This window comes from Botryllus schlosseri, chromosome 11, assembly GCF_051294905.1.
Source record: "Botryllus schlosseri isolate E-star chromosome 11, Bs_hap1, whole genome shotgun sequence".
Lineage (NCBI taxonomy): Eukaryota > Metazoa > Chordata > Ascidiacea > Stolidobranchia > Styelidae > Botryllus > Botryllus schlosseri.
The window spans coordinates 15,505,304-15,520,949 of NC_137246.1; the positions used below are offsets into that span (position 1 = coordinate 15,505,304).

Sequence of the window (15,646 nt, forward strand, 5' to 3'; positions counted from 1 at the left end):
GATGTAGAAACTGGCATTATATACTCTGAGGCAATGTTCCCTCTAAGCTGCGCAGTGCTGACACAGTTCCTACGCACAAAAAATCCTAAGCGATGACCTTTTCTTTGTTTTCGTCGATACGCACTGTTGTCCAAGGGAGAGATCATATTTATTTTCGTCTGCACCACCGAGATGCCGTACTACCGTAAGGTCATCCAGTCTGCACCACCAATTTTTCTCCTCCATGCTATTCGTGCGTGCTGAGCACCTAGCGAGCTAGCCTCGGATACCAGTTTTCGAGTCTTTGGTCTGACCCAGCCGGCGATCGAACACACGACCTACCGATCAAGAAGCCGGACGCATCACCATTACACTATCTCGCTAGGTGCGGAAACATGCAGTGAGTTCGCGCAGACTCATGGAAAATTAGAAGGAACATTGCTTGAGGTAGTCCAGACCTAATCATAACAGAACCTCAGCAATGCTGAGAAATTTTCCGCCCTACCCAAATATTCATCCCTACTCTTACCTGTTATCCGATGAAGTTTGCGACACACCTGTCTGTTATCAATGCACAAATCATATTCCGGAAGATTAATCTCAGGGGGCTAGGAATATCATTTATTTATGGTGACAGCTGGATTTGTAAATGATTGTTGTAGAAAAAACGCAACTGGTAGCAAAATCTTTCTTAGGATGTCAAGTTATGTGCTGCAATATTCCTTGTCTGATCAAATGTTCGCATTGAGATCGCGGCAAGAAGTGCTGCGTGTTTTTGCGCAACGTGAGCACCGTGCCGTCTTCCATCTCCAACTCTCCGTGGTCCTCCACGCACCTGACTTCGATGTAAAGGGACTTTGGAGGCTTCATATCCTGTTATCAAGACAATCATCAAACATTTGATCAAAGTGTTACATTGTTACTGACAAATGTTATTCTGTGTAACGCAACACGGAGAGCTCAACGAAGTTCGTAGCGCAGGTGTGGCTGAACGCTTTAGCCGCAACCTTCGTAGGCGGAAACGCGCAAAAGCATCAGTACCTGGGTTAAATCCAATCCGCCGCCGTCGCCGATAGAACGCATGTAGTTTCCAAGCGAACGATTATAACTGTTGAACCAATGAATCTAAATATCCCAACAAAATTTTCATAACAGATGAGTGCATGCGGAAGAACATGGGATTTGGCGAGATTCAATACAGAACAAACAAGCTGCATGAATGAGGGGCAGATGAAAATAGAATCCGACAATTATTATTATGAATCCTGGATGTCTTAAATTGACTTGACATGAGAAATTATACGAGATTTGGTTTACCGACTTTAGGGGTATAACAGTCATCAACACGGCAAGTTTTTGTTGCACTAAAATCACGAGAAAGTTGCACTTAATTTCGACATAAGTTGCATTTAACATTTTTGTTGAATTAGTAGGATACGAGATACTTGCAAGGTTCTGTTGCATAACCTAGTTCCTGCAGAGCTGTCAAATTTGTTACATTGCAATTTCACGGACATTCTGGCGAGACCACAACCACAAATTATATTTTTTCCAGGTACACTGCAAGAAAATTACGCAATGCGGGAATAAGTTTCCCAAAAAAAGCCAAACAGCATAGCGATAAGCCCCTCGCCCTAAAACAAGTGAAATACCTCATCCCAAACCCTAGTTCTGTAAACACGACCCAAGGCGTTACAGAAAAACTCATTATTGGTGTTTCACTGTTTTGACGAGTCATGTTTTTAGTTAATCAGTTTGGATGTTTTAGTGAATCGGTTTGATTCTACTGTCCTTAATTTACATTCCGTTATTTTCCTCGACAAGTTTTAATTGTTCGGTTTTTGGTTGATGATTGGTTAATTCAATTGTTGCGCCGCCCGTTCTCGTTTACCTTTATATAGCTCTTTTGCTGTAATTTTTTCTCAATTTCGACTGCTATCGGACGAGCGAGCAATCTTGCGAATCTCGCCATTCACGTATCTATAATCTGAACAAGCTCTTCCGTATTCTACGTACACTTTGGACTGCTTGTATTTGAGAACAGAAGAGATTTGAGATACGCAACGCTTGCCTAGTCCCCACTGCCCGATTTGGTGTATTGCAGACAGGATCCCGACATCTGATAAAGCGCCACTCATTGTCATCAGTGCCGCGTCGGAACAATTGGCGACTTCAACAAAATCAATATCATGAATAAGGTGACCCAGTGAAAATGTGATTTTCGGTGGTCTCACCTGGGAGTTCGTGAAATGGGAAACTTATCTCAAATTTAAACGACAGAATAACTAAAGCGATCTATTTACATATTTTTCGGACACGGTCTTGCTTGGTAGGGTAGTAGCTTTCAAGCCATTGTGTCATAGATAACACAGTGAGATTCAACTAACCCCAACACAGTGAGATCCAACTGACCCCATCATATATAGCTCTCTGTTAAGCAAATCAAAGGGAATAGAACCATACTAGAAATAGTTTATAGCATGTTTTTAAATCACTCCTTTACCTTATGACGTAATATTTGATAAAAGTTGCACTATAAAATCTCTACAAAGAGCTTAAAACTCATTGTATGTACATTGTACATAGATTGTGAGTTATCTAGGAAGCTGTCGGAAGCTGTAAAAAAAGTTGCAAAAACTTGCCCTAGTCATCAATCTACCTTCCCAATGATATCTATTCTACACTCTTTCATAGGTGTGGATTTAGGTTTAAAATTGACATCATGCATCAACAAATGATGACTGCATTTCAAAGTTACTTTCTTGTTATTGCTTGAGTGGCTGATTTGCAAGTAAATCTTAGTTGGCAATGTTTGCATAAAACTTGACCATCCATTGGCGGCATTGCGCGTGAAATTCATGGACATAGCCAGGGCAAACGACACCAATGCTTAGATGTGATAGGCTACATCTTCACTAAATCACAATAAATGTAAAAACTTTAGGCTACGTCTACGGCGATATTCAAGCTGACTGCCATTAAGCGACAGTGGTTCTGACTGGCATGCCATATTAATAGAGACATAGTGCTATGTTATGGTAAAATGGAAATTAGGCTGAAATTGAAATACGTAGCAGATGCGTGTACTCACTTCGCTCTCAGATAAATTATCCCGTATTTCAGGTGGCAGTATGCTGCCAAACTCCCATCTCATTTGTCGAACACGATGAAGTCGATTGTACCTGCACGCACAAATTGGTTCACGTTACAATCGGTCGCTAGCCACAGGCAATGGAAAGCATACAAGTACGCGAGTAGGCAGCGTTTATTACGCTGAACGCCAGCATGCCTCATTTGAACTGCCGCCATTCTGATCCTGTCCGATTCGGGATCTGGCAGGTTCGCTCTGAACTCAACAGATAAATGATTTTACACACACTTCCAAATGGATGAGGGTGGAAGACAGGTGCCACACTGCCGTGGTTTGGAGATAAAATTCTTTGAAATCCATATAATCAATGAATAATAACATCACATCAGCTACACACACAATTTGAAATTGCTATGGTGATTTTGATTTCCATTCGTAATAATTTCTATAGCATGATTTGACAAGCCTCAGAGACAGCTAATCAAGTAGAATATTGCAATATCTACAACTTATAACACCCAGAGGTGGTCAATATAGTCACAATTGATACTTAAATAGAAGTAACATCGTGCAAGTCATGAATTTCCAAGAGGTGTAAAAATTACTTCAACTAAGTAGATTAGCAATTCAGTTACTATGGTCACGTGGTACAGCTACTTTGACCAGTTGGTACCGGTATATGATAATTTCACACATGATAGGTGACGCAAGCATAGCCCAAAACTACTTGCGACTTTACAAAATTCAGAATCTAAAAAGTGCCTTTGTCTAAAAACTGTCTAGTAGAGAGGAACTAGTCCAAAGCATAACCATGAGTGAGTAGTAAAAAACTACTCGAGTACGCCGAAAAAGTAGAAGTATTTCATTACTGACCAGCTCGTCGTATACCTAAGCGACATCATTGGCAACTTTGATCAAATTCATTCCTCTAATTCAATGACGATAGCACCATATTTGATGAGACGATTGTTGATATAAATTGTTCTTTCCAATTCTCTACAAATTGCTGACGATTGGCGAGTGTCAACTGAAAATATTCGAGTTTATTTCAATATGAATATATACTATTCCACTCGACTATTAACAACACAACGTTAGGAATGAAGGGTGCTGATTGTGGTGATTGTTAAAGACACTTGGTTGATTACTGATTACTGTAATTAGTTTACTTCGCTCTGTTCATTCTGTTTGTACCTCAGTTGCTTATGTCTGTATGCTTGGAAGTGCATGTCTTAGTTCCGTTTAGATTGTAGCCGAATTTCAGTTAATAAAAACCTAGAAAGCTCTATCAAGCAAATTCGTCTAAGCTTTCCTCGAAAGGTCACAACACTGATGTTTGTGAGCACGACGCTACAATGTCGCTATCTAGGTAATTGAACACAACTCACACATCTTTCTGATTTGTGTCGAACAAAACCTGTATTTCCTCCAAGACTTGTCGAACTCCATCTGCCTGTAAATACAAGATACCATCTTGTAAGGTACATGGAAAACGAGATGAGGACACTATAGAATGTAAAAGTGGAATGGCAACGACCGATTTTGCAGCTTCGTTCCGCTTCGCTGAAGCTTTACTCAGACTTATTTTACGGCAGCTACTGTAGGATTTCTGGCAATCCAAAAGTTGTCTTCCAGAGCTCAGAATTTACTGAATCTGGTCTTGATCGAAAGCTACTGTTGCACTGATTCAGAAAATGTAGATGAAAATATGACCAGGCACTGAACCGCTCAGAATTCACCCGTCAAGTCTGAATTATCGGCATTGTCCGAACAATCGAAGAGCCGCAATGGGTCATTGTTATGGTCATTGTTTTGCGGTCATCCGATTGTTCCGAACAATGCAGATTTTAGATGTTGAGGGTGATTTTTCATCTAAGTGCGGAGCCTGACCATATTTTGATTGGTATTTTCGAAATCAGTGCGACAGTAGCTTTCGATCAAGACCGGATTCAGTAAATTCTGAGCTTTGGAGGACCACTTTTGGATTGTCAGAAATTCTACAGTAGCTGCCGTAAAATAAGTCTGAGTAAAGCTTCAGCGAAGCGGAACGAAGCTGCGAAATCGGTCGTTGCCATTCCACGTTTACATTCTATAAGGACACAGTATCTAAGCAGATATACTGCACGACTACATCTCTAATGGAAGTTTTGAAAAACATAGCGTATAACCTCTTCAGTATTATCATGCTACTTACTCTTGTAGTTGTGTCTTTAGATTACTTCATTTCTACTATTAAAACTACCCACTTTGGATTTATTAACTGGAAAGTAGTCTCTGGGTATGATCACATCACTTTATGAGTTAAATTGTCTTGGAAATTGGGCGAATAGCCCTGTAACACAAGAACTGAACGAGTTTTTGAAAATTGCACCTTTTTCAGTGTCATCACCCATTTTGCATTTGTCAAAAAGATGCAGGCTGCAATTTTGAAAATATCCACCTTCGACTAACTGCTAAATATCCACCTTCGACTAACTGCTAACAGTATGCAATCCCCCAATCAGGGTTGTAAGGACTCAAGTCATGGTTCAACTCGAGTAACGATTATTTGACGACTCAACTTGACTCGAGTCAGTTTTTCATCAATTTGTGTATTGACTGGACTTGTACAGGAGTCATTGTGCATGACTCGAGACTAGGAAGGCCAAGACAGACGTTTCATAGTAACTTCAAAGAATAGTAAAGTTGCCACGTTATTGGTATGTCGTCTATCAGTCATGATCCTCAGCAAATAGGGCAAGAAACTGTTAGGACTGGAAGAAATTATGATATTATGAAGTCGAGCCATTCTATATCACTCGGGCAGAGTTGAAGAAAGTGGGTTGAATCGGATTGAACTCATAGCTTAACAGTGAACACTATGACTTGAACTCGACCCTCTACTCCAGCGGTTCTCAACCGGCGGTCCGCGGGGAAGCAATTTCAGGGGGTCCGCGAGACCTCTAAATTTTTAAAATGGTTGATAACATATTTTTTATTTTATTTTTTAATTTAAGAAAGCATGAGGCAGTTTCGCACCACAAATGCTAAAACCTCATGACTCATATCATCATCATAATCGTCTGACATGGACTGTCGTAGTGTGGAAACTCATTTTCATTGCCAATTTTCCAATAACCTGCTGATACAAACAAATTGCTGTTTAGAGATGTTTTGTTGGGGTTTGTGGAAAAAATTAAAATATGGAGATATTATAGTGCACTATAGTAACGTCAATCAGGGTGACTTCGTAATGTCTGCGAAACCTTTTCAATTTGAAGTTAGCAGTCTCATCAAATTAGTGAACAGTCGTTTGAAATAAAAATTTTCGAAGTATTTCCATAATTTGGCCCAAAGCATGGAACAGCTTCTTGGAGGTACAGAACTTTAATATACAATTGAATAGTATATTCATATTGAAATGAACCCGAATATTTTCGGCTGACACTCGCCATAAATCGGACAATGATATACCTATACTCTTAAAGCTCGGCTGTCAGATTTTGAGCATTCTTATTGCGGATGCCCTATCGACAAGGCTGATTTTTTGATGAACGAGGAGTGTTTCGTTGCTATCAAAGCATTACGCTCCAACCCCGAAATTCATATCACCAGTTATATTGGTATGCAGCCTTGTCTCGTTAATATTCAATTGTTCATGGTCGAAAATGTTTGCTCGTAAATATATATGCAAACCCGAACAGAACAAATCGTTTCATGACAGTCTTTCTCTGGTTGGAAACTTGGATCCATTCTTTGGTGCATAAAATTTGTCTATACTTCTAGATGAGGATTTCACTTTGACAGTAGAAACTCTCTGCGGGCCGATCAAAATGTCGTTGCAGGCCGAATCCGACCAGCGGTCCGTATGTTGCCCGTCCCAGCGCTAGATGCTGGACGTGATATGTTCATAAAATATGTGTTTCTTCATTTTGGTGCCATAAATGTTGCGATCACGCCAAAAGTATCGTCGGAAGCGTTATGCGTTAATATTGCATTAGCCTCCATCTATCTTTGTGGAAATGATTTTCGGCACTCCTCGTTCATATCAAAACGAAGGCGCGGATTTTCAAGACTAGACCACGTACTTCAAGAAATACAGCAGCAAAATTAGCTTTGAAATAACAAAAGTCCACCAATTTCTACATAAATAGTATGATGTTATCTTCAAGAAAAATCAATATTTTGCTGTTTATCACAAGCCTACAGTTCATATTTGCACAAGACAGATGAAGGTTGCACCATAATAGAGCTAAAATTTTACTAAAACTTGAGGGGGTCCGCGAGGGTCCGTGACGGTCAAAAGGGGTCCGCGAAGCCAAAAAGGTTGAGAACCACTGCTCTACTCAATGACTAGGACTCAGACTTGCCTCGAGTCAAAACTTAAAAAAGTGAGATTGACTTAAGACTTGGTTAAACCCTGACTGCAATCAAATCCACTTTTTGCAATTACTTTCTTCAATACTTTTCAAAACTTCATTTTCTATTTCCTTTGTTATAATTATAGTTTAGTTTTGACATGTCTCGAAAATCTATACTTCTACTTGAGTATCAACGCTCACGACTTTGCCATCGCCTACAAGTGTCTATAAGCACCTTTGGAATCGGTGTCCTGTGCTCACACTATGTTTTATTTTTTAATTATTTTTTAATTATTTTTTATTGAATTACTTTAACTTGGAAAATCATCGCTGCTCACCTGATACATCAGGTAAAAAGGCCAGCGATTCCAATCAGGTCTACAAGTTGGGTAGACTGAACCCAGTGGTGGAATTCAGCCAGAACCGTCTTGTGAAAGTGAACCGGTTAGAATTATTGGCACTTCTTCGTTATTCCCCACACATCCAGAAGTGATCACCATGAAACCAATAAATGATTCCCATGAACATGTGAAAATTGATAAACGTCAAGATGAATTGTTTTCGCGTTGGGATTAGGGCTAGGGGAGTATTAGGGTCGGGTGGGAGATATTAGGGTCGGGGAAGGGATATTAGGGTAGGGGTGGGAGATATTAGGGCGTGGGAAGGGGGTATCAGGGTGGGTTGGGGTCAAGGTTGGGATATGCTAGGATTAGGCTTGGGGAAGGGGTTATTAGGGTATCCTAAGATTAGGGTTGCGGGACGCCGGTGCTAGGGTAGGCCACGGTCAAGGTAGGATATTTCAAGATTGGGGTTAGATATGGGGTCAGGGTATCCCAAGATTAGGTTTGGGAATATTGTAATCTTCAACACCAACCCTAATCTTAGGATATCCTAACCCACCATAATATCCCCTCCCCCGTACCTAATCTTGGGATATCCTAACCCCAACCTTGATCCTAACCCACCCTAATAACCCCTCCCCATCCCTAATCTTAGGATATCTCAACCTAACCCACCCTAATATCCCCCTCCCCATTCCACCCTAATATCCCCCTCCTCATCCCTAACAGCTACCGACCCTAATATCCCCAACCCTGATCTTAGTATATCCTAACGCCAACCTGGACCCAAACCCACCTTAATATCCCCCTCCCTCATCCCTAATATCCCCAACCGTAATCTTAGGATATCCTAAGCCTAACCCTAACCTACCCTACCCTAATATTCCCATCCCTAGTATCTCCCGACCTTAATATCCCCAACCCTAATCTTAGGATATCCTAACCCTAATATCCCCCTTCCCCATCCCTAATATCAGTCTACCCCACCCCAACGCGATAAACAATTCAATTTGACGTTTATAAATTTTTCTGTTGTTGTTCATGGGAAGCATTTACTGGTGTCATGGGGATCATTTTTTGGATGTGTGGGGAATAACGAAGAAGTGCCGAATTATTGGTTAACTGACAATAACTCTCTGTAACATAACCAGCTGAAGAATATAACATTTGTGACAGGACCAGCTGACAAAATAGTTAAATCCTTAAGTAAAAGTGTGATTTTGACCAATTTGTTACAGTTACTGACTGCCCAGAGTCCCGATTGGAATCGCTGGCCTTTTTGCCTGATATATCAGGGGAGCATTGAAGATTCCTCTGTGAGCACGGGCGATTTTGGTGTGAGACAATCTCGTTACTTGTGAGACACTGACTATTCTGCTGTGAGACAATCTCGTTCCCTGTGAGACACCGACGATTTTCCTGTGAGAAAATCACAATTGCCAATAAGAGAGATGATTGGCGGACTGCTGGCTTCTGATTGGTTGTCGAATTTTCACGTGTTCATGGAAAGCACTTATTGGTTTCATGAGAAGCACTGTGAGATGTGAGCAGTGTAGCCAGCAGCTAATACACGCTGTGAGCAGGACCCTCCCTGTCAAGTGAGCACGGGGTGCTAATTTACGGGGGAGATTGTGAGCAGTGAGCAAGCACCCGGAAAGCCGTCAGGGGAGCAGCTGCCATCGATTCCAAACGGGCAGAGTGGAATTGGTGGCAAACGTCACGCGCAACTTTCCATTTAATTCTTTAATTATTCTATGGAAGAAACCCTTCTGTCACGCGCAACTTATTGCCGAAAACAACCACTAATTCCAGTCTGGCTGACTGCGAGTGCATATAGTCAAAAGCCTTCCTAGTTCCCTTTTGTTTTTGTTGCATTAAATCTGATACGGTAAGTGTGTTAATTTGTTGTTCCCTGCAATGGAAAAAGTCTTTATTCAGGCTGTAGCTGACTTCTGACTACATGATGCCCCGATACCTTCGCTACAGCCTGCTGGTTCTACATTGGTTTACATTACGCTATGTATTTACGTGTTTTTTCATGTGCCCTGTGGAACTGGAACCGATTTAATAATTCTCTAAGCTTCCAAAAATTGTAACCACTGACGAATACGAAAAGATCGGTAGAGAAGACTTACATTGTAAGCAGGAAGTGTACCATCTTTGCTACGATGTAGATCTCTGATCAGCTCGAGTGCCTTTTCGCCAAACATTCTCGGCTAGCGTAGAAAATCTAAAATATGAGAATAAGCAGTCGCCATTGTCCGTTGGCAACGTAAAGCTTACGTCTTCAAAATTTCGTGAAATATTGCTGAATGACTGAGTCAGTACCTACCTGCTGAACGAAGTCTTGATTCAATCTTGAATCTCTTCGATTCCCGCGCTGCTAGCTGATGTTATGATGAAGTATACTTACAGAAGAGTGTACGCAGTGTACGCACGGATCATAGCTTCCCTCTGTCATTTATTCGTGATTATCATTTAAAAATGCCACCCGATTTCAATGTTATTCCACTTTTTGTGATGATTTCGAATTATCCAGTGCAATTAACATTTTTGCATAAATACTTGGAGAGCGAAATACTGTTCGCACTCCAGTGTCGAGCTCTACTCCATGCAGGGGTGGCAAACCTTTTTGCTATTCACGGCCGCATTTCGATTACTCATGTAGTCTACGGCCGCGTTCCAGGCCATAGTCGTAATGAACTAACTGGACGCCAAATACATATGTTATGACTGAGTTATTTATTCAGATCCGCTTACTATACGTACCTAAATCGCGAGTGATGTTATGAATAGCTTCAGAGATTCGTAATGGTCGCGCCAAGAGAGAAAAAATTTTCAGATTCACGGATGAATTTCGTCAATAATATTAGTAGTTTCATATAGTCTTATCAAGCATTTAACCTTTCTCAGCCCATGTGATTAGCTCACCGGTAGAGTTGAAAGAGGGGTGTTTGTCGAAACTTTAGGGCAACTTATAAATGATGATGGATTTTTGGGTGGACCAATTGTTGTTACTCACTTCGTTGCATGCTGTTATTTCTTAACCTCCCATCAAGATTCTCAGTAGCCTATATAGTAAAAAGAGATTGAAATCGCCCAAACGTACCAGAAACAAATATCTTTCGTGAGTAACACACGATTCCAAGTTGAAGAGTATATTCACATTGAAATAAACCCGAATATGTTCGGCTGACACTCGGCCGTCGTCCATGTTGGTATTTCTATATTGAGCGCGTCATTTTCCTCTGCTGTTCGCATTTGTACTGTGGGGATGAGATTGCAGAGGACGCAATTAGAGTATATATTGAAGTCGAAAAATGAAGTCACGTTGAATCGCGCGCAACGCGAAGGAAATTTCAAGATTATTTTGAATCTCTAAAAAATCCGCGGGTCAATTCGTAAATTCAATTTGCATGTCGACGGCCACCAGCACATACTAATTGAATTACGTGTTCACGGCCGTACAAATTCCCTTCTATGGCCGCAGGCTAGCCACCCCTAGTCTATAGCATATAGTGGGCCGCAACTGCCCAAGCCCCGTAGCCTAATTGCTGGAATAAACTCTCGAAGGAAGACACAAACTAATTTCCCAAAATGCACATACAAAAATGTTTTGCGGAAGATTTCATCCACCTTGATTAGTGCTCTGGGTTGAAACAATTATGATATATATCATTGGTTGGAACTACAATTAAATAAACGTTAACTCCTCTTTAAATTGCTTGTGACCATTGAGATGCTTTAAATATTCGTCAGTTCCATTGACCAAAACTATCGATAGGAATATCTGTCTTTGGTAGTGCTCGCAGACAGTCAGGAATGAAACAGTAGGCCCACCACCACCCAAAACGTTGGTTTAGTCCCCCATGGGGTGCTCGATCAAACTTCTGGAGGATTCGCCCCAAGACCCCCTTTTCTCATGCGCCTTTTCACCATTGGTCGACAGGACTTTTTCGCGTTGGAAGTGAGTGTGTATTTGTTGCGCAATCGCGCGGGCGCGAAAATAGATTTAGATTCATGGCTGAATTTTGTTAATTAATATTGGTAATTGCATATCTTACTATCAATTATTTCCTCTCTCAGTCCACGTGATCAGATTTAACGGCAAAGCAGAGGGATTTGGTGACATTAATGTTTACGAAAATTCAAACATCTTCGGGCGGGCCTGTTGTTATTAATTACTTTGTCGTATTGAATATTGTTATTTCGCGACCTCCCACTTGCTATTGAAATATAGTAAAAAGATATTGGAATCGCCGAATCGTACCAGACTAAACTAAAGATAAATTCTTTTGTGAAATGCAAACGGTTCCAAATTGACCTATTTTTCACGGGGTGCATCATTTTCCTGTGCCCACGACCCGGATGACAGTACTGTATGGCTTAGATGGCAAGGATCATGGAACTTTAGGCGCCGATAGTTATCTGGACAGTGAACATTTATGTATTGAACGTATGTTTTGTAGCACCATAGGTCGTACAGTGGTGCGGACCCAACCAAGTCGCACCCCGGCTCACAGAGATTGGGTTACATCGTCATCTCCATTTGACCAAATTAGTCATTATAAATATACTGACATCTCGAGCGAGAAATTTGATAAAATTGGTGTCAATGGAAAGCTACCGCAATACTTACCACGAAAATATAATTTTTATTTTGTTCGTGGCCCGCCTGGAACCCTTTCGCTGATAAATTAACTATTAGTGTCAAGTAGCGCATAATTTGAGTAGCCTATAGCCTACTCGAAAGAATCGTCTTTGACTGCCCGATTCGAATCAGTTACTCGATTCAGATTCGAGTTTTCGAATCCTTTGTACCAAACCAACCAATATTCGCCGCAGGACATGCGATCGATCGGCGTAGTCAGGTTAGACTCCGTTTGGAAGTGGGGTATGGTCGACGGTCGTACGCGTAATGTATTGCACATCAGCTTCAAATCCATGAGCCGGTGATCGAAAGTCATGCGAATTTTTAGTAAATATATAAGTATACTCAAGCGCATTTTACGTAGATATGACATAGGCCTAATACACATATTTTTTGGGTGGAGGGGAGGTACTCAATCCACAAACTCAACGTACATATCCTTTTGATTGCACAAAAATGCGTACATACGCAGTGTCGGAAATACAACCGCGAACACATAGCAGTCCAAAGCGACAACATTGGTTGTGCCGCACGGTTATGGGCCACTCTTTCAGAACGCTGGGCTGTCAATTACACCGTTTGTGACATTGATCGATAGTCATGTGAATAAACAGACTATACATTCGTTAGGGGTTAAGTGGTGTTATGCATGATTCGGGACAAATCACATCTTAGAATTAATGATGCTCAAAAATAAGTAGCCTAGGCTAATAATCTCACGACATGTGCCCAAATGCCTGATATGTGAATATTGAACACTTCCGTTTAAGAGGTGAGAGATCGAATTTATGATTCATATTTTACTGACACTGATATTTATACCTGTATATTTATGCCTTACTAGAAGCTTCTTATCTACAGATTTGTAGGCGACAAATAGCTTCAGGCGGGTGAACGGAAGGCTAATTCCGCTGTCGAGAATACGTTTGCAATATCGAGCAAACTCTATTCGTAACGCTCGCGAGAGATCATTATTCATGTGAAATTCTGACTGATATAAAAAAATACTTCGAGGCTCGTCCCGTAGGCTGTTATGGTTTTGCTGGGCGTGTCGCGACAGCGAGAGTCAGTATATTATCATTCGATATTACGCTGAGGAATTAGCAATATAAATATTTAAAATTTTCAAAATCGATACGACAAAATGTTAAATTGTTGTCATCTCTACAATTTTGTCGCCGGGTTAATTGGTGACATTTGTGCATAGTTCAGTATGATTTTCAGAAGGGAGTTTTGACAACAATGTATAAAGGAATTTTCGACGCATTCCATCTCAGAGCCTTGTATGATTCACGTTTCATAACATCAAATAGAAATTGCAAGCTGAAGAAATTTTTGTAAATTTTTGTCCAATTACGCCATTGTATATTTACTGGTGTCCCGTTATAAAGCATTTTCAGCGATATATATTTATATGCAGAGGAATTGTTGCAACTGCATCATCAAGTGCTTCATCAGGGCACCTTCTTTGGATTTGTAAAGGCTCTTGAAAACTGCTGAGGTTGGCAAAGTCATGGAGGCCTGGGCCATTGCAGTGGTGGCAATATTAGCCCTGCTCATGTGTGCTATAAGCGCGATGGTGGCGTACTTATTGTATCGACCTCATGCAAGTAAGATATCTTCGATCTGTAATTATTTTATACAAATCGAAGCAGTTATTTTCCCGCGCACAATAATATTCATTGTCGATCGGCAATTTCCTACGAAATCTAACATCATTGGCTGCGTGCAATTAAATTCAGTTGAGTCCTTGTGCACTGTGCAGTGTCGCATTTTATAGTGTAGACCAGTGGTTATTATCGCGCTACCATTATATATTTGTAACTGCCGAGGCCCGCCATCTAGAAAGGTTACCGACTACCCAGCCCACGTATAGAGACGTAGGGTAAAGCTACTACACAGTGCGAAACAATTATATTCTTGGAATCAACCAACACGCAGAAGCTACTTTAATAGTCGCACGTCGCACATATTGCACTATTGATGATCTCTAGCTATAATAATACATTCCATTCATTACAACCCGTTGTATAAATTCGACGAAATATATATTAGTAACTCGTATCGGATATATACTCAGAATCGAATATATCGTTTGATTCCAGTTTGAAAACGACCGCTAGAGAAACTATCTGCTACAACCGTTGTCTATTCTTCTACTGACTGGATTTTCGTCTTTACAATTACCAGGAGCTAAGCTAAACACTATAACCTCTCGCCAATTTTTCAGACTAAAATGACAGGGGATTCTTTACATATCCAAATCTAGTTGAGACATTTATTTGTTAAAACGTCCGTAGTCGCGCGCCTTTGACATTTGCCGCGAGAAAATTCAATTTATGATACGATGCTGTTTTATTATTGAATAATTCAGAACATGGTTATGTTTCATGATTTTTAACCATATTCATTTCACCGGATCGATGTAGCTTATTTGTCGCAAGGTCAATCAAATCTCTTCGTGAATTTGTCTTAAATACGTTGTAGGGACTAGGGATACAGTTCAAGTTTATTCATAAAATTTCAACATTTCAAAACATCACAAGACTGCGATACAAGGTGCCGAATCGACTTGGAGTAGTCTTTGAGATCCTGGCACCCACCTGGGCCTAGGCGGTGTAAATAGGAGGCATGCGCACTGAATGAAAGTAAAAGAAGATAATATGAAATGATAAGCGACAAAATCAGGTGGCATGTGACGGAAGGCGAGATCGATAGGTCGGGTCGTGGTCCGGTAAATGTTGAGGGCTGACGAGTGTTCATTCAGAAGAAATTGCTTGTATTTCGACTTGAATGTGGGCATGCACGACGACTGTCGAATAGCCGGTTCTGTGATAAAATAGGGAGGGCTACATTCCCGTAGCTTGAGTCACAGATGCGTTCTGCGTATAGGAGTTGATCGCGTCCATATAACGGAGCTCAGTAAGTTCTAGTAAGATAACTAACCTACGGTACGGAGGTTATAGTTGTTAATAGTTTTAGTGATTGTGACTGGCTGCGCAGTCAATCAACCGTGCTATGATCAGCTGATATTATTGTTGTGACGTACGGTGCACACTGCTGACTGCACATTTGCACAAATGTGTAATCAAACTGAGCAACGTCCCAACGTGCGTTGCGCGATGTGCGGCAATCGATAGTAGAAACCCCCGCGATCTCATATTTCTCATGGGTTTACTGTGATGTTAATTTCATAATTATAACGTAGTATATATCTACTAATAGAGCTATACTTGCAGCATAT

General features: G+C 40.9%; 2 protein-coding genes across 5 annotated transcripts in view; one reads left to right on the plus strand and one right to left on the minus strand.

Annotated features, from left to right (window-relative positions):
* Positions 1-579: 579 nt before the first annotated feature.
* Positions 580-10,208, minus strand: LOC145451145 (DNA replication complex GINS protein PSF1-like). Of its 3 annotated transcripts, none has more exons than XM_080329646.1 (7): positions 10,084-10,207; positions 9,887-9,981; positions 4,459-4,523; positions 3,224-3,325; positions 3,071-3,161; positions 1,021-1,104; positions 580-852 (listed from the first exon to the last, which is right to left on the minus strand). In XM_080329646.1, the coding sequence occupies exons 2-7, from the start codon at positions 9,959-9,961 to the stop codon at positions 679-681; spliced, it is 591 nt and encodes a 196-aa protein (XP_080185772.1). In that variant the 5' UTR covers positions 9,962-9,981; positions 10,084-10,207; the 3' UTR covers positions 580-678. The 3 variants fall into 3 exon arrangements, with proteins under 3 accessions (XP_080185772.1, XP_080185773.1, XP_080185774.1); XM_080329647.1 differs by lacking the exon at positions 10,084-10,207 and adding an exon at positions 10,035-10,058; XM_080329648.1 differs by lacking the exon at positions 4,459-4,523 and having other exon boundaries at positions 10,084-10,208.
* A 3,510-nt stretch (positions 10,209-13,718) lies between these two features.
* The window catches only part of LOC145451122 (uncharacterized), a 41,229-nt gene continuing 39,301 nt past the window's right edge, over positions 13,719-15,646 (plus strand). The window contains exon 1 of one of the 2 annotated variants that reach the window (XM_080329614.1): positions 13,719-14,012. In XM_080329614.1, the coding sequence (XP_080185740.1) occupies positions 13,916-14,012 (97 nt within the window). In that variant the 5' untranslated portion in view covers positions 13,719-13,915. The remainder of the gene's footprint in view (positions 14,013-15,646) is intronic. The other variant, XM_080329613.1, reaches the window with a different exon arrangement.